This window comes from Orycteropus afer, unplaced genomic scaffold (genome assembly GCF_000298275.1).
Source record: "Orycteropus afer afer isolate SDZICR_OR568_19922 unplaced genomic scaffold, OryAfe1.0 scaffold00607, whole genome shotgun sequence".
NCBI lineage: Eukaryota > Metazoa > Chordata > Mammalia > Tubulidentata > Orycteropodidae > Orycteropus > Orycteropus afer.
This window is the reverse complement of record NW_006922194.1, coordinates 536,956-559,680: the sequence shown is the minus strand read 5'-3', so window position 1 is coordinate 559,680 and position 22,725 is coordinate 536,956. Positions and strand designations below refer to the sequence as shown.

At 37.5% G+C, this 22,725-nt stretch overlaps 1 protein-coding gene and 1 pseudogene across 1 annotated transcript in view; both read right to left on the bottom strand.

Moving 5' to 3' along the window:
• The window catches only part of FAM120A (family with sequence similarity 120A), a 201,842-nt gene that overhangs the window by 82,507 nt on the left and 96,610 nt on the right, over window positions 1-22,725 (bottom strand). Inside the window, exons 4-8 of the mRNA XM_007956323.1 lie at window positions 18,184-18,312; window positions 17,208-17,304; window positions 15,998-16,000; window positions 7,369-7,466; window positions 6,836-7,119 (exon numbers count right to left, since the gene is read on the bottom strand). Of these exons, the coding sequence (XP_007954514.1) occupies window positions 6,836-7,119; window positions 7,369-7,466; window positions 15,998-16,000; window positions 17,208-17,304; window positions 18,184-18,312 (611 nt within the window). The remainder of the gene's footprint in view (window positions 1-6,835; window positions 7,120-7,368; window positions 7,467-15,997; window positions 16,001-17,207; window positions 17,305-18,183; window positions 18,313-22,725) is intronic.
• LOC122151597 lies at window positions 8,269-8,369 on the bottom strand (annotated as a pseudogene).

The window sequence follows — 22,725 nt, the reverse complement described above, 5'->3', positions numbered from 1 at the left end:
CTTGGGTTTCCGAGGCAGTATCATTACGCAAGTAGATTGCCCCATCTTCCTTCCGAGGAGTGGCTGGTGGGTTTGAACCGCCAGCCTTCTGGTTAGCAATCAAGTGTCTTAGCCACTATGCTACCAGAGCTCCTTTATTACATATAAGTATATATTAAGTAAAACAGGCAAGTTGCTGTCCATAGAAGATCTCACTGCTGTAAAAATTATATGTTAGTATATGGAGTTCCTAGCTGGTATAAATAGTTAATGTAGTTGGTTGCTAACTGAAAGGCTGAAGGTTCAAGTCCACCTAAAGGGGCCTTAGAACTGTCAATCTACTGAAAAATCAGCCACCAAGAACATTATGAAGCACAGGTTTACTCTGACACACAGAGTTAACAGGAGTTGAGGTCAATTAGACAGCAACAGGTTTAGGCTGTTTTTTTTTTTTTTTTTTGTAATGTCAGTATGTGCAGAGAAAAATGTGGTATTTGAATGTCCCTCAATCTTTTTCTTTTGAAAATAGTTCTATTTCTGCAGGTAGAACCATGGGGGATTTTCTGTATTTTTTTTTTTCCTAATGCTTGAATTCAATATAACTTTGTATTGGGATGATAATTAGAAAATCAAGCTATAAAAATTATCCAAAAAAACTTCAAATTGGCAAACTCAAATTGATTCATATTCTAAAAGCCCAAAAGAACCTACAAAAATAATATAAAATAAACATCTCCACATTCAACTGTAATTTTTAATTCAACCAAAATAGGGTTACAAAAACTTGACAAAGGGCAGGAAGAGAAGAAAATAAAGGATATTTCCTTGATTTTTTCCCCTCAATTTAAACTTGGAATTGAACAAGAAGTATATACTGATAATAATCAAGAAACCAGCACATTTCTTAATTTACTGCAAAAGTAACTGTGACAGATCTAGAATAACTCCCCAAAGCACCTGATCTTTATTTCTACAACAAACAGAGAGAGACACACACATAGAGCTAGAAAGAAGGTTGGTTCTATAGAAGTGAAGTGAGAAGTAGCTACACTGGTTTTTTTCTCTCTAAATTTTATTTATTTTGTTGTTTGTTGAGAGTATACACAGCAAAACATATACCAATTCAACAGTTTTACATTTAGTGACACTGATGACATTTTCCAAGCTGTGAAACCATTCTCACTTTTTATGTACTGTTTCTCCCTCATTAACATAAATTCACTGCCCCCTAAGGTTGCTATCCAATCTTTTGAGCTGTTGTCAATCTGATCCCATATAGGTAGTAATGCTCAGGGCAGATTTTTTTTTACTAGGTTAAGCTAAACTACTGTTCACTTTTAAGATGACTTTAGGGGATATGTTGGCTTAAGGTTTAAAGATTACCTGAGGGCCATAGTTCAGGGGTTCATCCACTTACCATTGCTTCAGAAAGGCGAGAGTCCAGTCTAATTTGAAATTCTGTTCTACATATTCCCCTTTTTGATCAAGATCCCTCTATGGAATTTTTGATCAAAATGTTTAGCAACAGTAGCTGGGCACCATCCAGTTGTTTTGGTTAGGTGGTAAAGGAGGTGGTTAGCCACCCATTTCATTTTCTCCTCTTATTCCTGATCCTCCTCCTTTTCTGTTGCTTTAGGCCAACAGAAACCAATTTGTTGTATCTTGGATGGATGCCTACAAACTTTTAAGACCTCAGGCACTATGCCATAAATTAGGAAGCAACACTGAAGCACTAAACATGTTATTAGGCCAATTAGTTGGGTTATCTCATGAAACCATGACCCTAAACTTCCAAACCAAGGAACCAACTCCCATGAGGTGTTTGATTATACACAAGCAGCCTCAGCAGCTACTCTTAGTTTTGTCACTGTTATAAATTTATCGATCAAACAACTTTTGCCAGCCAATTTACCTTCTACAGATGTACAACTTACAGGCAGCAATCAAAATAATTGACTATGCAACTCTACCCTTCATCATGTGATTCTTCCATCACTCCTTTGGCCCCCTCCTTCCTGCCCCTGGTATCCACTAATAAACTCTGGTCTCCATACATTTGCCTTTTCTTATCTTTATATATGAAGTGAGGTCACACACTATTTGTCCTTTTGTGATTGTTTTATTTTGTTCAGCACAGTGTCTTTAAGCACCATCCATACTATAGCATGTATCAAAGACTTCATTTCTCCTACCGCCTATATGTATCACATTTTATTCATCCATTCATCTGGGGATGGGCATTAGGTTGCTTCCACCTTTCAACCATTATAAATAGTACTACATTGCTCTGTGAATCTTCACCCAAATCACAATAAAAATAAATAAATAAATAGTACTGCAATAAACACTGGTGTACAAGTCTCTGTTTGACCTTCCACTTTCAACTTTTTTGGGTATATACCTAGGAGTAAAGTTGCTAGGTCATGTGGTAGTTCTAATGTTAGTTTATATGAGGTACTGAAATACTTTCCCATTAACAGCTAAACCATTTTGTATTCCCACCAGAGATTGGTAAGGGTTCTAATTTCCCTACATCCTCACCAACATTTGTTATTTTCTGGCCTTTTTTTTTTTTTTAAATCTTAGCTATCCTAGTGAGAGTGAAATGGTATCTCACTGTGGTTTAGAATTTCATCTCTCTTACGGCACTATGCTACCAGAGCTCATTTATGTATGTTTTTGTTAATAAATTCTTGTTGGATATATGATTTCCAAAGATATTCTCCCAATCAGAAGCTTGTTTTTCCACTTCTATGGTAAAGTCATTTGATGAACAATGTTTTTAGCTTTTATGAGGTCTTATTTTTGGGAGCTCTGGTAGCATAGTGGCTAAGGCATTTGACTGCTAACCAGAAAGGCTGGCAGTTCAAATCCACCAGTCACTCCTCGGAAGGAAGATGGGGCAATCTACTGCCGTAGTGATACTGCCTGGGAAACCCAAGGAGGGGTCACTATGAGTCGGGTTCGACTCGACTGCACATAACAACAACAAATATTTATTTTAGGCGCTCTGGTAGCACAGTGTCTAAGGCACTTGACTGCAAACCAGAAGGCTGGCGGTTCAAACCCACCAACCACTCCTCAGAAGGAAGGTTGGCCAATCTACTTCCGTAGTGATACTGCCTCAGAAACCCAAGGACGGTTCACTATGAGTTGGGGCCAACTCAATGGCACATAACAACAACAAATATGTATTTATTTTGTCTTTTGTGATTTGTGCTTTTGTTATTAGATAACCTATTGTTAAAAGGTATGCCCTCCCTAAAGAGCCAAATAGTTCAGTCCCACCAACTCCATCCATTTTCCCTCAAAGAACTTTAACTTGAAGAATTTTGACAACTGAATAGATTTAAAAAAAAAAAAAAAGTGTCTTATTCTGCTTTAAGTTGCATTCCTTTGAATTTTAAAATGAAGGTGAACATCATTTTACATGTTTACTGACCACCTGGAAACAGCTGCCTTTTTAATTTGTAGGAAGCTTTTCTCATTTTGGGTAAAGTCTCTTTCATTCTTAACAGTCTTCTTAATCCATCATCATCACTGTTTTTAAAACAATCAGTAATTTAATGGCTCAGGTCATTATTTTGTAGAATGTACCCGAGTCTGAATTTGGCTTCTTGCTTACTACAGTAACACTTAACTTGTACTATAGGGCATATTTTTAAATTGTAGAAAGTAGAAATTAAGCCTTCGTTTTATGTTACAAACATTTTGCCCTATCTGATAAATATTTATTAAGTATGCCTTGACAAATAACAGACAGAGGCCCTACCCTTGTAGCAGTTTGAATCTATTCTGGGGAGTGGAGGGAAGTACAAGGGAGCCAATGGCATTTATATTTATCATTAAGGAGTGAAAAAAGAATATGATGATTAAAAAAAAAAATTACGTTAGGTCTCTCTCCTTTGCTGTATCTAGGTGTATGTATGTCTCCAGGTACAGAAATCATAAAAAACTTCAACCATCAATCTGTTGAAATTGTTCCAGTAGAGGCTCTGGAGTTCAACTGTGCATTAAAATGGATCAGTTAAATAATCCAACTATTCAAAGATATATCTCTCCCAAGGGCAAATGACATCAAGATAGCAGTACACTCATTTACAAATAAGTAATCAGGATCTTTCCAGTCCAAGGGCCATTCTGAGCAAACTTTTTGGATGTTTCACATCATACTAAGAATAAAGTTCTAATTAGGCCTTACTCTCCCATGGGCTCATTTCTCTTCACCAATTAGCTTTCTCCTGTTTCCTACGCACTGGTCACACTCTGTACTTGTCCCACTGCTTGGGAAGTTCTCCTTCAGGTCTCCATATTACTCACAGAGGCCACAGTGCAAATCTCATCTCTTTGGAAAGGCCCCTCCTAGCACTGCAATCTTAAGGGGCCGCCCCACCTTCAGTCACTCTCTTTTGTGTTGTTTGCTTCACAGCACTGCCACCAGAAGTGATCTTTTTGGGTTTGTATGTTCCTTGTTTATTGACTGTCTTGCGCTATAGTATAAGCTCAGGGCCAACAAAGAGACTGTTTGTCTTGCTCACCGTCACGTTTATTGGTAAAAGTACCAACCCAACTAATTCTTGGCTGAATGGATACTTTTCTCTTCCCTAATACTTCTGATAGCATGGTCTAAGACCAGGGATTCTAGTTCTAGTCCACACTAAAGATAAACAAAATTCTGATTTATTGATCCTACTGAATATTTTTAACTATGAAAGCAATTCTCTATTCTCTTATGCACAGCTTCAAGGTGCATCTGATATACCTCATACATCTTATTTAACAAGTTAGTATCTTCTCTGTTAAAATCATGACAATCATCCTTTACTGGCACCCTGCCAAAGTTGTATCAAAACATCTGTCACAAGCAAAGGATGCTCGTAATTAAGGACTTGACCCAGAACTATACTCTACCTGACCTGTGAAAGTGAAGCGTTCAGGCACAAGCACTCTTGTCTCCTCTTTCTTCCTTTATCTCAACTTTGATGTGTCAATCTCTTATTTATTATAACAAATGTGGAAGCAGATTCAAGGAATTTAAGTCATGGCTACACTACACAACTTGAATCCAATCTTTTGATTCCAGGCTATGTATGGATTCTGCTTACTTCACTGTACTTGATACTACAATTATGGAAAAACATTAAATAGTCCCTATATCAAGGAACCTATACTCTGGTTACAGAAACAAGATGTACCTCCAGAAAATGTAATACAAGCATCAAGTCACAGTCTGTAAAGACAATAAATGCTATAGAAATTGAGAGGTAGAATAGACCACTATAAGCCAGAAAAGCTCTAGGAAAATCAACACTGCTCAGAACCTTTACCAACAGCTAAGAGTTGAATATGCACAAAAGAACTGTTCTTACTCTAAGTTCAACTTTCATTCCAAAGAGGACAACTAGCTAAATCCAAATAAGCAAGTCAACTGTTCTTCTGAATTCCTATCCTAAGGAACAGAGTAACCTTGACTTAGATGTCCCATGGAATCCATCAAATGTCCCCAAATGAGCAACTCTACCTGTTTCCATATTCTGTTACTAGTCTGTAACTCTTTGAGTCATAAAGTATACTTCTTTTGTTTTTTACCTTATTTCTACCTATGTTTCAGAGCCTAGAAAGAATAGTTTTTATTAAGATGAAGCTGTATTGTACAGATGGTTTCATCAAGCTGGTATGAATCCATTTTTCAAAGAAAACTCACAGTGCCTTGGAATTCTAGAGTGACAGGGTATGTGAGAACATCCACCAGTAGTTCTCAAACTTAAGTGTGCCTCAGATTCACTGGAGTGCTTTCAAAAACGCAGATCTCTGTACTCTAATCCAGAGATTCCGATGTAGCATACCTTAAATACATTATCTGTGCTAGGAAGTTTGAATGCCAAATAATAATCTTCACTTCATTTGAGAATTTAGGATTGCACATACAGCAAATAAACATTTATGGATGTTATGCTGCTATGAAAACTGTGTGTGCAGTACTTAGGTATGAAGAAATATCTCAAATTGAATCCACTCCTGTGGCTTCCAGCCAAACAAAAGACAGGCATATGAGCTGAACATTTACATTAGGAAGATATACTCCTTGGAGAGATCAATCATGGGAGATTGATCTGTGTATGCACAGGAAAACTGCTCAGGGGGCAGGAGTGCATGGGAGGGAGGGAACACAGGGAAGAGGTATCTATGGGGAGGAAGTGGGAAGGGAGCTTTTGCACTATGGGAAATTGCAGTCAATGTCATGAGACAAAGTGTATGTGAGCGACTGTATGGAAAGTGAATTTCTTCTGTAAACTTTTACCCAAATCACAAAAAAAATTAAAAAGAAATATCTCAGTAACTGGCACCTGACAGCCAACAGTGTTTTCCATTTTATATAGGAAGAAACAGAAGACAAGATCTCTAACTTAACAAAAATGCTTTCCCAAGCAGGGGGAGAAAAACTCACTCTGAGAAAAATTAAGGGTCAGAGGTCCCATATCAAAGAGATTCTACCGTATGTTTTGGAATCACACAAATCAATTACTCTAAAACTCTTTTGCAGAAAAGGAGTAGCCCAGTTTTCCTACAGTTCAAAGTCATGGGATGATATACTGCAAAATTAACATCTTGGAAAGCTTATGGTGTACTTAAGAAAGTTGTACTTCCCTTCTCTTCAATCTCCAAGTAGCACTAATCCAAGCACAGAGCAAGCATCATTAACTATCGGCAACAAAATGGATGTTTGAGCAAAACACTCTGTCCAATAGCCTGGTCAGCTAGACACAGAATCTCCAGGTAACTTAAGAACTATAAAGTGAGCTGATAGCTACCTCTATACATTTAGGAAGAGTTCCACTATTTCTGTACTACTCACTTTGTAGCTCCTCCATTGCCTTCATCATTATCTGAAGATGATGATGTAGAAGAACCAGGAAAGTAAGTTGAATCCACATGGTTGGGACTGACACTTTGAGCTGGATTTATTGGAGAGGACCGTTCATACAATGGAGTATGTTTCCCTTCATGAGGAATGTTACTATAGTTGTTCTGCTCAGCCAAATTCTTTCCACTTGTTTCCAAAGTGAGAGCCGGCTCAGAGAGGCTATACGGGTATGGACCCTGACCCGGAGCACCACCTAGGCTTGGCATCTGATGGGCCTAAAACAAAATGGTACATATAATGCTCAGGAAGAGAAACGACTGCCTATAAAATGCAAACTGAAGTTAATATTTCCTTTTCTTGGATTATTTTCAATTCAATAATTATTTACATCTATGTCACATATCACTTAAGAGTGTGAGAAATTTACAGTCATTAAAACTTAATACATGTATAGTTTTAAAGACCAACTTTTCCCCACAAGATGCATGGCTAACTGGTGGCCACGAGAACAGAAACCCTCTTACCATAGGTTTTGCTTGTAGAGGGGTCTGTGGAATGTTGAGCATCTGAGGCGGAACATATGGTGGCACTATCCCAGGCATTCCAAATTGATTTGGTCTGGCTGTTTCATCAATATGAAATGAAAATAATAAAACAAGTGTGACTAGAATAACATTCTAGCACTGGACATACCTTGTAGCTACAATATTTCATTTGTCTTATTTACTCATGTGCTGACATGAATATATTTAGAAACTGATGCTTAACACTAAAAAAAGAACAAAAAACTCATTATTATTATAATCAATTTTTTTACACTGAGGCCAGGACATTAACTTTTAAGAATTTTCAATTAACTTTTGACAGTATTTTTGTTTTTGTTCATTTCCTTGAATATATCATTTATCTGTGGTCTAACTTTCCAGGTATTCATTATATATAGTTCAAGCTCTCTTACAATTCACTGCTGTACCTTCTAATCTGAAAATTCAGCAAAAGTATAAGCCCTGGTAGGCATTATAGGAAAAAAATAGTAATAGAACAGTTTCTCTTAAATTTATAAAATAAAATAATTTTTCTAATTAAATCACTTTATAATTAAAATTAGTCTCTTGGCTAACTAGCAAGTTTTATAAAGTATGGAGTTGCTATCCACATTTTTTAATTGTTAAACAAAACCATTTTAAGTTGCACATTTTACCATGCATTACAGAATCAGTTATTTGAGATTTTTGTGCTCTTTTAAAACACTATTTCTTAAAATTGTTCTGATTTGCATTGGCAGCTGCTATTCATTATTTTTTCTATTATTTTAAAATTGTGATTTCAGTGAAAGTTTACAGAGCAAATTTGTTTTCCATTCAACGGTTCATATACATTTTGTTTCACAACATTGACAGCAATGGTCACAATGTAACTCTCTTAAAAATATGGAATGCCTCACAAATTTGCATGTTATCATTGTCCGGGGCCATGCTATCTTCTACGTACGGTTTCAATTTTAGTATACTTGTTACCAAAGCAAGCACTATTCATTATTCTCTTGCTAACTTGCAAAAGTAGAGAATTTGTTTGGGGAATGCAAAGAGAAAGCCATATGGAAAAGAACACTCTCAGGACCACAGACAAGCTGCTGGCCACCTGGGTCTCCAGGACTGTGCAGACTCTACAAGGACTAAGGCATAGGCCATAAGGTTACTGGTGAATCTAAAAATCAAAACATCAGATACTGATCATTTCTTTCCATTCAGACTATCCATGAATCTTATAAGCTAAAATCCATTTGAAGATCATATCTCCAATTGCCTTTGGCTCTCAAGCTCTAAAATGACACAGGTCTTTTATCCAGGTGATTATTAAAGAGAAAATCTTGGCACAACTTCAACCTGTATACTAAACAGAGAAACAACACAGTTCAAGTATCTAGGAATGGTAAAAGTGGCATGTGTGTGCACGTGGGTGCACACACACAAACACATACGCAGACACACACAAGATATTCTTGACTGAACAATAAATCTACTAAACCTGAATGCCTGAGGGTGACATTTAAGATTTGGCAATTTTTAAAGTTCCATTTTCAAGTGATTCTGAATCTTGGTCAGATTTTGGACCAAAAAATCTGATGAGCTCTAATATTTTAATTTAAATCACTGCAAAGGTTATTTTACAATGCCTTCTCTTTGACCTTTTATACCTAGCATGTGAATAATAACAATGAAAGGCTGAGTGCATCAGCTATGCAGCAGAATTCAAGTGATGGTGATCTTTTTGTTGCAGTCGATTTTTAGTCATTATACCCTAAAAACTTCCTGAAAAATTAACTCTTTCCTTGAAAAAACAAACAAAAAATTGTATCACAACTTCCTTGAAACCAAAGATATCTAAGGAAAGAGTATTTTCTAAAATCATAATGACCTAATAAATCTTTTAAAGTGCACAACATTAGTTGCAATTCTATCATAGCTTAGTTCAATCAGCAAACTATTTCCTTTAAGGCTACAGAAATACAGAACAACCCAGGCAGGGTATGCTTCTGTGGACTCCATGCGTCTTCTAAACCAGTTCTTGTTCTCAACACGAAAATGTAGTTCAGCAGAGCCATTATCTGCCTTTCTTATAACAAGGAGGCCTTTTCCAGAATAGACACTGGGCTTACACAGTAGACATTAATATCACCAGTTTCTGATTCTCCTCCTTCCACAAATACTTACTGGAGGGGTAAGCTTTGTTAGACAAGTACAGTGTAGTAAATTATCTAGTGTGGCTTTTCTACCCATAAGTCTTTGTAAACTCAGAGGTGGAAACTGCCATGAGCAACTGAGGAGGTCCTGATTGCTCAAGTTGCCCACCTGCAGTATTTCTGTTGTGAGTAGCACAAAACAATGTCCTGGGAGGTTCCCACTCTATCTCAGGTGTTTAGAATTCTGATGTTATGATTGGCTAGTTTGGCCACTCTGCAGGGCTCAAAAGGAGGTCTCCTAGAGGCAGAAGTCTGTCTCTGACTGCTGGTTGAGGAAGACGTGCTGCTAAAAGGGACACACGCTTGAAAGAGACACACACTGCTGGGAAAGAGATGCAAGAGACATGCATTGCTGAGTGAGACACCGAGGGACACTCACTGTTGGGAGAGAGACTATGGGCTGGGAGAGAGACTGAGCATTTTCCTGAACTTGAATTGTAGCCTGGTGCTTCCCTAATAAACCCCATAACCTATGAATGAGTTGTGTGTGGACTGCAGTGAATTATCAAACCCAGGAGAAAAAAGGTCTAGAGGGAGGCAGCATGTCTGGCCTTGCAGTAATAGGCCTTGGGCTACTGATGGTGATCCTGTCTTCCTCTTGTGGGGTTAGAGGAGGTCAGGAGATGTGGCCTCCTTGTCCTTTTTGCAACAAGTATACAAATTCAAGACAGACAAAGATAGGAGAATCAATGTAGAAAAAGCGTTTCATTACTAATGAAAAGTATTTCCATAATTTTCAAGTATTTTTAAATATTAGTGACTTTTTTAAGATTAAAGGGAAAAGAATCACTCCATAATTTTCAAGTATTTTTAAATATTAGTGACTTTTTTAAGATTAAAGGGAAAAGAATCACTCATTGCAGTCCTTACAGACACAAGGACTTTTTAATTGACTTTCCACCCTATTAAACAAAAACATGCTACTAAGTTATACACTTCCTTGAATGACTTATTTTTGTCTATATCAAAGTGTCCATCTTTTGCTCTAAGTTAAAAGACAAAAGACTTAAGAAGGAATGGTATTAAACTAAGGAGCTCTGGTGGTGTAGTGCCTAAGCATTTGACTGCTAACCAAAAGGCTGGCAATTCAAATGCACCAGGCACTCCTCAGAAGAAAGGCTGGGCAATCTACTTCTGTGGTAATACCACCTCGAAAACCCAAGGAAGGGTCACTATGAGTCGGATACAACTTGACTGCTGTGGGTTTGGTTTTTGGTTTGGTTATTAAACTCGAACCTCTACTTAAAACTACAGTCAGCCTCTACACCTCAGCTCCCAGTTCTGGCCCAACCTAACAAATACTTATCCATTACTTGGTATATTATTATATAGATGTTACATTAAACAAAACAAAGAATAGTAACAAAGTAAGCTTTAAAAAAATTCTGTAAAACAAAGGAGTGCTGATGTGTGATTTTTCAATTATTATTAAAAATATACATAGTTTTGAAAATTAGATTTAAAGATTACTTAAATCAATATAATCCCTACTACCAACATTAGTTCTAAATGCTTGACTGAAGGGAAAAAAAAAAAAGGCAAAATATCTCCAACTATTTTAAACGTGTTCAAATGGATGTATTTACTAATGCAGTGTAGTAAATTACTTTGTGTGGCTTTTCTACCCATAAGTCTTTGTAAACTCCAAGGTGAGATTTTCTATGAGCAAGTGAAGAGCTCCTGATTGCTGAAGGTGTCCACCTGGAATATTTCTGTTGGGAGAGGCACAAGACAATGTTCTGGGAGGTACCCACTCTCTCTCAGGTGCTTAGAGTTCTGATGCTATAATTGGCTAGTTTGACCACCCTGCGGGCTCTAAAGGAGACCTCCTGGAGGCAGAACTCTCTCTGACTGCTGGTTGAAGAAGATGTGCTGCTGAAAGAGACATGGGCTCCTGAGACACGCGTTGCTGGCAAAGAGGCGCAAGAGACAAGCATTGCTGGGTGAGACACCGAGGGACCAGCACTGCTGGGAAAGAGATTGTGAGAGACTCTTGGCTGAGGGACGGTGGGCTGGGAGAGAGACTGAGCGTTCTTCCAGAATTTGAGTTGTAGACTGGTGCTTCCCTAATAAACCCTGTAATCTATGAGTTCTGTGTGGCCACTGCAGTGAATTATCAAACCCAGGAGAGAGGTGGTGGGTGCTTTGGGAGGAACGGTTGGTGAAAGGGCTGGAGGGAGGCAGCATGTTTGGCCTTGCAGTAATAGGCCTTGGGTTACTGCTGTCTTCCTCTTGTGAGATTAGAGGAGGTCAGAACATGTGGCCTCCTTGCCGTTTTAGCAACTAAATATCAATATACTCTAGAAACTAAGGCACAAAGTTGTATGAAGGAAAATCTTATTTAGTTTGTTTCCATCTAGAAAAATAGTTTAAAAAAGACAGGAAAGGGGTAGGGGAACAGAGTGGGAACAAACAGTTGCCTAATTTGGCTAGATATGGCTGGGTGAGGATGGCAATCACTGAGAAAGTGAGTTAAAGCCAAATGCGAAGGCCAGGGACAAAAGTCAGACCAAACAGGCAGCAAAGCAATTTGAACAAGAGAAGACACAAGTTGTTTCTGTGCTTTTCAAGGATTAAATTTTGTAGGGGAAAAACAGCGAGGCTTTTTTGTAAACAATGACTCCTGGGAGCTACAAGCTGTCGAAGAGCTGATGCCCACCTCGGCATACAAGCGCTGGACCACATCTGAAGAGCTGGAGCTCACTGTCTAGGAGAGAGACCCTGATAAAGGCAGAAAAAACTGAGGCTGTTTGGCTTGAAGAAGGGAAGGAACATGAAAAGATTATGAATGAAGTGAACAGGCATATTCATAATCTTCATGTTCTTTGACCTTCTTCGAGCTGAAAAGCTACACCTGAATGAAAAATAGTAGGAATAAAGACTGAGAAGCAGAAATGTCAATAAGATCAAGAGAATTCTATTATCTACTTAGAACTTCTGGACCCAATGAAGAAGAAACAAACAGAAGCACTTTCTATTCCATATAAGTAACATCCTAGGTTTTCCTTACGTATCATCTATTCATTGAAATCCCTGGTGGTTTTGACACCAATGTCACAGGTACTAGCTTTTTGAAAGAATAAAAACTGAAAAAGACACATCTCAAAAAAAAAAAAAAAAAACAATCAAGTGCAGGATGGTATGTATCATATAGCATTTAATTTAAAAATTCAGAATACTATTTATTGGTCCATATATATGAAGTTACAAAATTATAAAAACACATTTGAAGGAGATACATAATGACTTTCAGAAAAGACTAATGTGTTTCTATAAAAAATCTGAAGCAAATATATCATGATAGTAGTATACTACCATTCACAAGATGGTTCTATTTTTCCATTTAAAGCTTATAAAACATTTTAAGTAAGAATTTTTAAAAAGTGGGCGGCTTAGTACGCAAACCTATAAGATGAAGACTGAATATTACATAATCTAAAATATCAAATTTTTGATATTAGTAAAGTATAGCAATAGCATATCATCAAATACTTTGTGACAATAAAATGTTAAAAAGTGATTGCAATAGCAAAAAAATTGAAAGTACTGTAGATAAAGACAGTAGCGATGTGGTCAAAATAAATTACAGTACATTCACATAATCTACTGTAATTCATATTCATATGAAACACAGTAAACCTATGTGAAGTGACATGGAAAAAGTCAAAGGTATATTTTTAAATAGAACAAAGACATTTATCAAAGAGTTTGTATAATCTGATTCCATTTAAAAAGAAGTGGTAAAGTTCGCCTTTGAAAATAGGAGAGGGAAACCATCTTTCCTCTAACAACCAAGAAAGAAAGTACAGGAATGCACAACAGTAAGTTTACTGGTTTGCAAGTGAAGAGCTTGGGGCATTTTCTTCCATGTGGTTGCTTTTATAATCTCTGTGAAATGAGAAGTGAGATAATCTTCTCAGACTGAGTAGGGTGATGTCTGCAGATAAGGAAAATCTAAGATACTGAAAAGTTAACTGACAGTAGTTACAGCTGTGATAACACTGGCATTCGCAAGTCACTTCTGTCCTAGGAAATGTACTGGAACATGAATACTCCTGGGATGATCTCTCATCCACTGAGGTATTGTCTGTCTCAGCCTGAATTGCAGTGTAGGCATTTATAAATTCTTTTTCCTGTAGTGTACATGTATATTGTCATCCTTTTGTCTGAATGGTTCGTTCTACCCTTTCAGGCAGGTATCATTGTAGAGTGCTTCCCCCATAATATTTTATTTCCACACAAACTATTCAGTGACACTGGTTACATTCTTCTCAAGACAAGAATATTCTCATTATTTCCATTCTGGTTGTTTCATATCCATTAATCTAGTTCTCCTATCCTCTTACATTCTCATCTTTGTTTTAAAGTAACTGTTGACCATTTGGTCTTATAGAGGTGATTTTTTAAAGAAGCACAGTACTTATAGGTGATGCTCATTATTTTGTGAGCCAATCTGTTATTTAGCTACAAGATGACCTCAGGGACTAATTTCAGTTCAAGATTTGAAGAATACTTCAGTCTCTGAGAGTTTTCCAGTTTCAACCAATCCACTAAGTCATGTTTTTTTGTTTTTTGGAATTTGAGGTTCTTTTGCACATGTTTCTTCCATTCTATCAGGGTCCAACTACTGTGGCCTACACTGTAATCATTATGTTACATCTCTGTCTTGCTTTCCCGAGAGTCTACCTTTGTCATCTACTTTTATGAATTAGGTTACTCTGAATCAATCTGTGAGAATATTGTCACCCTTTAGAAGATCTGCTGTGATACAGGCTGATGACCACATTCTTGATCCATGGCAAGCCTGTCAAAATGAAATGCCCTGTAAGGTCCCTCCTTAAGCACCAGTGGCTATGACCATAGGTTCTTTCTTTGCTATTCATTATGCAGAACCTGTTTTTTTTAGTGGCCATAGCACCAATTTCAACATGGTATTTTTTGTGAATTTTTTTCTCCTATTTGCATGAGCAGTTCTCCTATCTCTTTGCTGAAATGAGCTCTCCTACATAGTTGTTACCCTTGGTCTGTATACTCTTTGACTGTGACCTACCTACAATGTGCATGAGTGAGCTAAATGCTCAGTAGTAACAGCCAATCCTACTCGGGATTCTACTGCCACAATGAAAACCATCCTAGGTATTAGGAAGCTATCTACAAGGAAAGAGAAGATATCCCTACTTTCCAACTATTTATAAGTCACCACATGTGCACTAGATCTCATCCAATTCTGCTTTCTGAGGGACCACAAGTTATTATCACCTATTCCCTTATACCTTTGAGTATTTTCAATCTTTCCCTCTTAGTAGTGATCAATTAAACCTGTTTGATTCTTCTTCTTATTTCAACCCTACCAATTTATAGTAATGACCTCATGCATATTTGGAGGACTGGTGTTTGCTACTAATATCATTCTCTTCTATGTCTTTCCATATTGAAGAAGCTGGAATATCCCACTCAACCTTTAAATCCTACTGTAAATATTAAGTTAATCAGAATAATCAATCATTGATTCAGTCTAATATTTATTTAATCATACCAGTCTTCCTTAAACTCAAAAGGCTAGCATTTTCTGTTTCTGTTCTTTCTAACATTCAACACTCATTTGCTGTATGCCTTCCCCACTAGCCTCTATGGGGACAAGGATGGAAGGGCAAGGATAATGTCTGTCTTATTCAAAAAATTAGTTATCTCCTGTTTTGTCCCTTTATGATTCCTTTTCTAAAATTCCATACACTCATTTGGTGCCAGTCTTCCCCACTAGCCTATAAAACAGTCTGTAAGGAGAGCAAGGATGATGCTTCTCATGTTTACCATATTGCCCAGCACCTAGTACAGTTCCTTGCATGTAGTGAATAAATCCCTAAGCCCATTTACTTTTCAGTGAAGGATGTCAGTAAAATATAGTGGTTGCTTCTGAACCTTCACTGGGCCTCAATTTCACTTGTGGAGCTTTTTAAATCTATACTACAACTAGCTCACGCCTACATATTCTAAATTTACAGACCTAAAGTGGGACACCGGCATATGTGTTATTTGTAAAATTCACCAATGATTTTTAAGCATAGTCAGGGTTGAAACCTACTGGTTCAACCAGGAACCAAATACTCTGACAATTAAATTTCAACATATCTAACTTGTGCTTACATTTAGATTAGTGATTGGCTGGTGAGATTTGGCTACGATAAAAAAGATTAAAATTATAATCATGTTTATATTCCTAGTTCCCAGCACAATGTTTCTAAAATAGCAAATGATTGATAAATCCTTTTTAAAATTAACGGGTGAACCTAATCTTACCTATAACTCATTTGAAGATTTTATCCAAGAATTAAAGGAATTTAAAGGAGCTCTGGTGGTGCTGTGGTTAAGGGATTGGGTTTCAAACCAAAAAGTAGGCAGTTTGAACCTACCAGCTGCTCCATGGGAGCAAGATGAGGCAATCTAACTCCATAAACATTTACAGCCTTGGAAATCTGATGGGGTCAGAGTTGACTGATGATTGACCATGAGTCAGAATTAACTTGATGGCAGCGGGTTTGGTTTGGGGTTTCATCCAAGAATATTTTTAGGAGTCCATAGTGCAAAGATAGCATGGCCTGGAACACATTCTTGTTTTACTCTTTAAAAAATACTATATAGCTAACCAAATTATTCCATATAATATTGCAGGAGCAATAGTACAGTGAGTGTGTATACTTCCTTCTGTAAATTCTACACTATCCAGTAACTACTTGGGGAACATTTTTCTAAACACTGCATCTTATTCACATTGCATCAGTATTACTAATACTTACTTGTCATCTCAATCATAAACACAATCAGCAAATCTAGTACCATTTTTTTTTCTCTGTATCTTCAGTACCTAGCACATAGTAGGCACTACATTTAAATAAATGAATGGATGCTATCACAGTGAATGACAGCTGTTGGGGAAATTACTCTTCTGAGACCAATAAAAGCTCTAATTCCTGTAACAGTCTCGTGAACATGCCATTTTTTCTTAACAGCTTGTATGAACAAACACAACAATTTAAATAATACTTGGCAATATTATTCCTCTTAGTTTCATTGCTCTGGACCCTCAGAAAGGTCAATTCAGGTCTGAAGATGGTACTTTTATGGCTTAGGACTTTACAACCTCCCATAAGATATTTACTATGCAGGAAGTAGGCTAATAATTAATAAGCATTTTCATTCCTCAATTTCAGATCTCTAAATTAAATTTTGTCTTTTAAAAAAAAAAAGACAATAAAGGAGGAGACACAAATTCATTGCATTTATGAAGTTATTTTTAAATCTGGAGAATCTTTTATGTCCTCAGTGAATTTTGTATTTAAAAGAGGAAACCCCAGAGACCCCAAAATCTCAATATTATAATTACCTAATAGCCTTGGTTTTCAAGATCCTCTTTTACTCTTCTCCACTTTACCTGTAAATCATCTCTTGTCACTCAGTATTTTCAGAAATTGCTTCTAAAATTGCCCATGAAGTTCAGATATACTTATGCATAGAACTACAGAAAATCCCATTTCAAAAGAATACGCCTACTAGATGAAATGGTAAATATTTAAACATCTTCGCATAGTCAATACCCCCAAAAAGAGGCCTTTATTTACTTACCTAAGTAATGTGGTGGATGAAATGACATAGGCTTACTAGTCGCTGAATAATACCCAATCGCTCTCTTAAATCGAATAACTTTGTCATCTGTTCTAGACTGAATAAATGTAGGAAAATCTTTGTAAATGAGTATATATATGCCAATTGTCACATGAATTAACATATTTCTATAATTCAGTACATGCATAATAATCTGTAACTTTTCAAGTTAGACACGTATTTAAAAAGAAGGAAATGAGCAGATTATTGTTGAGGATCTAAATCAAACATTAATTATTTTAAAGCAAAGTAGTTAACACAGTGGAATATAGAACTGGTACTCAGGAGACCTGGGTCCTGGGATCGGCTTTACAATGTCTCTTAAATTCTACTCTGTTAGGTCTCTAACCCTCCATCTATATAGCAAATGGCACACATTACAACGAACAAATCAGTGATATGCCTACCCAGTGTTTTTAGATCTTTAGAGGGAACAGGAAGTCACACAAAGCCTCACCAAATCCTAATACTGCCTTGTTTGCAACCTTTACTTTCTGAAAAAATGAAGGGGGAAGAAAAAAAACTATGATGGTAACATGAAGGGAACAGACAAATCAGAGATGCACAATACCATTTGACCTATTTTGATTTGCTTAGTAGAAATTCAGAAATACAGATCTTATTAAATTAAGAGCATTTAGAAGCAACAGAGACCTTAGTAATCATCTATCTTAATCTTTTCATTCTGTGAGGACAAAAGTGAGATAGGAGAAGCAAGATAAAGTGACTAAGACTATCCAGCTAACAAGCAGCAGTTAGGGCAGATCCACAGACTTGGGACCTAACGGACTAAGTCTTCTCCACTGAGGCCTAACTGGTCCATCAAGAGCTCCTATCATACATCCAATTACCAGGTACTTCCTTTCATGCCTCATTCCAAAACTGGCAGACACCAAAACGTAATCATATCTTGTGAGTCTGGTTTTTTTTTTTTTACCTGTGAATGCTGAAAAACATCTTTAGCTATGGCATCCAAATCAGTGATATCCTGGATATTACGAACGTAGTCAGCAACAGCTTTGATCACTACATCGCAGGGTGGTAAAACTAGCTGGTGAGCCCGTACCTAAGAAAATAAACACACACGTAAACAAGTGCTTTAGCCACTACCTAAAGTCAAACAAATTCATATTTAAGTCCTTGAAATGAAAAATACTGTATCAGACTATATGAAGAAGGATACAGCATCAGGATTTAAGGAAGAATGATCTGCTGCAAAAGTGGTATAATAGTGACATATGTCATGGTGACATTTCAAAGATGTCACTTTGAGAACTAAAGTGCATCTGACCCAAGCCATGGTATTTTCAACTGCCTCATATGCATGTCAAAGTTGGACAATGAATAAGGAAGATTGAAGAAAAACTGGTACCTCTGAATTATGGTGCTGGTAAAAAAAGAGTATTGAATATACCATGGACTGCCAGAAAAACCAATAAATCTGTCTTGAAAGTACAGCCAGAATGCTCCTTATAAGCAAGAATGACAAGACTTCATCCCATGTACTTTGGACGTGTTATCCAGGAGAGACGAGTCCCTTGAGAAGGACATCATGCTTGGTAGAGGGTCAGCAAAAAAGAGGAAAACCCTCAACAAGGTGGACTGACGCAGTGGCTGCAAAAATGGACTCAAACATAGTAAAGATTGTGAGGATGGCGCAGGACTGGGCAGTGTTTCATTCCGTTGTGCACAGGATAGCTAGGAGTGGAACCAATTCAAGAGCACCTAACAGAAAATGAAAACCACTGATACACAGTGAATAAATATTCCACAGTGAATAAATCCATGGAAAAGTATGTTAAAACCAATATATCTAAAAATGGGAATTCCTACCTTCTAGGCATTTTGGTTACTTGGAGATTTTTTTTTTTTTTTTTTTTTAATAGTCATGTAGTAAAGCAGGGAAAGAGGGTTAACTAGTGATAAAAACCAAACCAGACCAACTGCCATGGAGTCGTATCCAACTCATAGCAACCCCTCATTGGATTTCTAAAGCAGTATTACTACAGAAGGAGCTCTGGTAGCATGGTGCCTAAGGCACTTGACTGCCAACCAGAAGGCTGGCTGTTCAAACCTAGCAGCCACTCCTCGGAAGGAAGGCTGGGCAGTCTACTTCCAGTAGCGGTACTGCCTCGGCAACCGAAGGAGGGTTGCTATGAGTGGGGTCCACTGAATGGCACATAACAACAACAACATTACTACAGAATTATAGAATTATATAATCCATAATAATAATAATATGGAATATCTTATCTCAATAAAATAAGAAAGTATTTACTAAATACAACAATAATTCTCTCTGGGTAGAGAGATAACATCTTCTCTCCCAAAGAGTAGCTAAAAGGGATGAAGTAGATAGAGGCTTCCTCTCTTCAAAGGGTATATATCCTAACCTAATTCAATTATTTCTGCATTCCTTCCTCACCTCCAGCCTAAGGGCAGAAAACAAATTTAGGGGGTTAAGTTATGAAAACGTCTTAGCCATATCCAAACACCTAAAGGGAATGAGTAACTGGGCCTGGGGTCTCAGGACCATAGACTCAGAGGACATCAAGGTCAGCTATCATAGCATAGTACACAAGGACAATGCTCTACACCCCACTTTGTTGAGTAGTGACTGGGATCTTAAAAGCTGGTGAGCAGCCTTCTAAGGTATAGCTATTGGTCTTTCCCCATTCTGAGCAATGAAAAGTAAAGAAAATCAAAGATGTAAGAAAATAATACAAAGTACTTATGGACCATGTGAACCCCAGCCTCCAAAACCCTGAGTCCAGAAGAACCAGATGGTACCGAACCACCATTGCTGACTGCTCTAAAACGGATCATAACAGGAAGCCCTGGAGAGGGTGGGAGAAAAATGTGGAAGAAAACTCAAAATCCTAAAAAAGACCAGGCAAGTTGCCCTTCAGGAGCTCTGGTAGCACAGTGCCTAAGGCACCTGACTGCTAACCAGAAGGCCAGAGGTTCAAATTCACTCCTCGGGAAGAAGGTTGGCAAGGAAGGGTCGCTATGAGTCAGGTCTGCCCCTACTGCACATAACAACAAACAACAACAACAGTTGCCCTTCAGGTCTGGAACTGAAGCCACTCCTATGGCTTCCAGCCAAACAAAAGACAGATACGTGAGCTAAACATTTACATTAGGTAGATACACTCCTTAGAGAAATCAATCATGGGAGAACAGGACTGTGTATGCACAGAGACAGCTGGGGGGTGGGGGGAGCAGGAGTGCATGGGAGGGAAGGACACAGAGAAGAGGAGGCTATGGGGAGGAAATAGGAGGAGAGTTGTTGCATTGTGGGAGATTGCAGCCAATGTCATGAGACAAAGTATATGTGAAGATGAATTTGCTCTGTCAACTTTCACCCAAATCACAACAGTATTTTAAAAAATGACAGAGACTGGTGGAATCCGTGAGACTATGTATGGCCCTTAGACATCCTTAAAGCTGAGAACTGAACTTACCCCCAAGGTTCAATTTTCAGCCAAAGAAAGGACAGGTCTATAAGGAACAGTAACCTATTAGACCATCAACAGCATGAGATCAAAAGGGAAGCATTTGCCCAATGATAAAGCTAAAAAGGCAGGAAGGGATAGGAAAGAAGTATGAAGGGAAATGGTAAACAAAGAGAGGAACTGAAAAAAGTGCTGTTATACTATGGGGATTGCAATGAATGTCACACCAATTTGCTTTGTAAGCTTTCACACAAATCACACATTTAAGAAAAAAAAAGTCAGTAAACAATAAAATACTATTGCCAGATTGTCTAAGAGCTGTGAAACCTTCATGTTCTTTGTTCTGTTGTTCTTGTTATTCTTGTTATGTGCCATTGTGTCGGACTCGACTCATAGTAAACCCTTCCTGGGTTTCAGAGGCAGTATCACTACAGAAACATATTGCCCAACCTTCCTTCCAGCTCTTTGATCTAATTGTGCTAATTCTTAAAGTTTTTCCTAAATAAGTAATTTAAAAGAACCAATCTCTACTGATGAAGATGTTTGCTCTCATTTCATGTACAGTAGTGAAAAATATGAATAAATTTAATGTCCAACACAAGAGACAAAGCTAATTAAGTGTGCCATGTACATACATGGAATATTTTCCTGCTACTTAAAACATATTAAGACTGTATCTTTATATGGGAAATGACTGAGATAAAAAAAAAAAAAAAAAAAAAAAAAAACCTAAGAACTCTCATAAGGTACTTATAAGTAGATGCTAACCATGACTAGATTTTTTAAGAGGGAGAAATATTTAAATTCTTCAAATATGTAATTAATACTAGCATGTTGCCTTTATCTTATTAAAACATTGAATACACACACATACCCTTCCTTAAGGCTGGGTCAGTAGGACATTGATAAAAGCTGTATTTCCAGTTCCAGTCTATTTCAAATTCCCATCCCTCCTACTCCAGCCCCTCTCATCTTCATTACATGAAATGTTTCTACTTTTTCATCTATTCCTCATAGCTAATTTTTAAAATGGAAATAACTAGTGGAAGGAATAGCCTATTAGGTTTTCATGACCCAAGCATATCCTTGTTTCCCCCATTAATTAAATTTGAATGAACTGAAGTTTCATTTCTTAAAACTAGATGCAAAGTATTTCTAATCATGCACTTTGCTACTTTCCAAATGGAATCAAAGTGGATGGGGTTCACTCTTCAGTGATAAGTGAAACTTGTGTTTATTATTTACTTGCATTTTAAATGAATGAGCAAAGGTCCCAATACTTTCAAAATCATTTATTCATGAAAAAGGAAACAAAACAAAATCAGATGCCACTGAGTTGACTCTGACTCATGGCAACCCCTTGTGTGTCAGAGTAGAACTGTGCTCTCCAGAGTTTTCAATGGTTGATTTTTCAAATGCAGATAGCCAGGCCTTTTTCCAAAGTACCTCTCCTGGTACACTCTAATTTACAACCTTTCAGGTAGCAGCAGAGTGTGTTAAACCATTTGTACTACCCTACGACTGCTCATTTACTAACAGTTTTGTATAGTTGCTTCAACAATTTCTCTTAGAAAGAACAGCACAAGGCCAGTCCCCATGAGGCGAAGGTTAAAGATGTCCCAAATGTTCCAAGTACCATACCACTCCATCATTTCAGACATAACTCCTCCTCCACTCAGTTATCTCCCCCATCATAGGGTTCTGTATTTCACTGTAACGCCTTACAGAACTCACAGAAACCCAAGGGATCGTCTCATGTAGTGGTGGTAGAGGCTGTGAGGCTGGCAGGCTGGCAAGTCTCACATCTATAAATAGGTCTGGAAGATCCTCCCAATTCTCAGAGTTTGACAAACCTCAATCAGCAGATCAGATGACGGCTGCTGTCCTAAATCCAGGGGTGAGATGACGATGGCCAAAACGCAGAACTGGAGTAAGAAGAGGGTGAATCTTCCCAGAAGATTCATAGGTATACCCCTCAAGGAAGCTAAACCAAAAAAAAAAAAAAAACCCCCACCAAACTCACT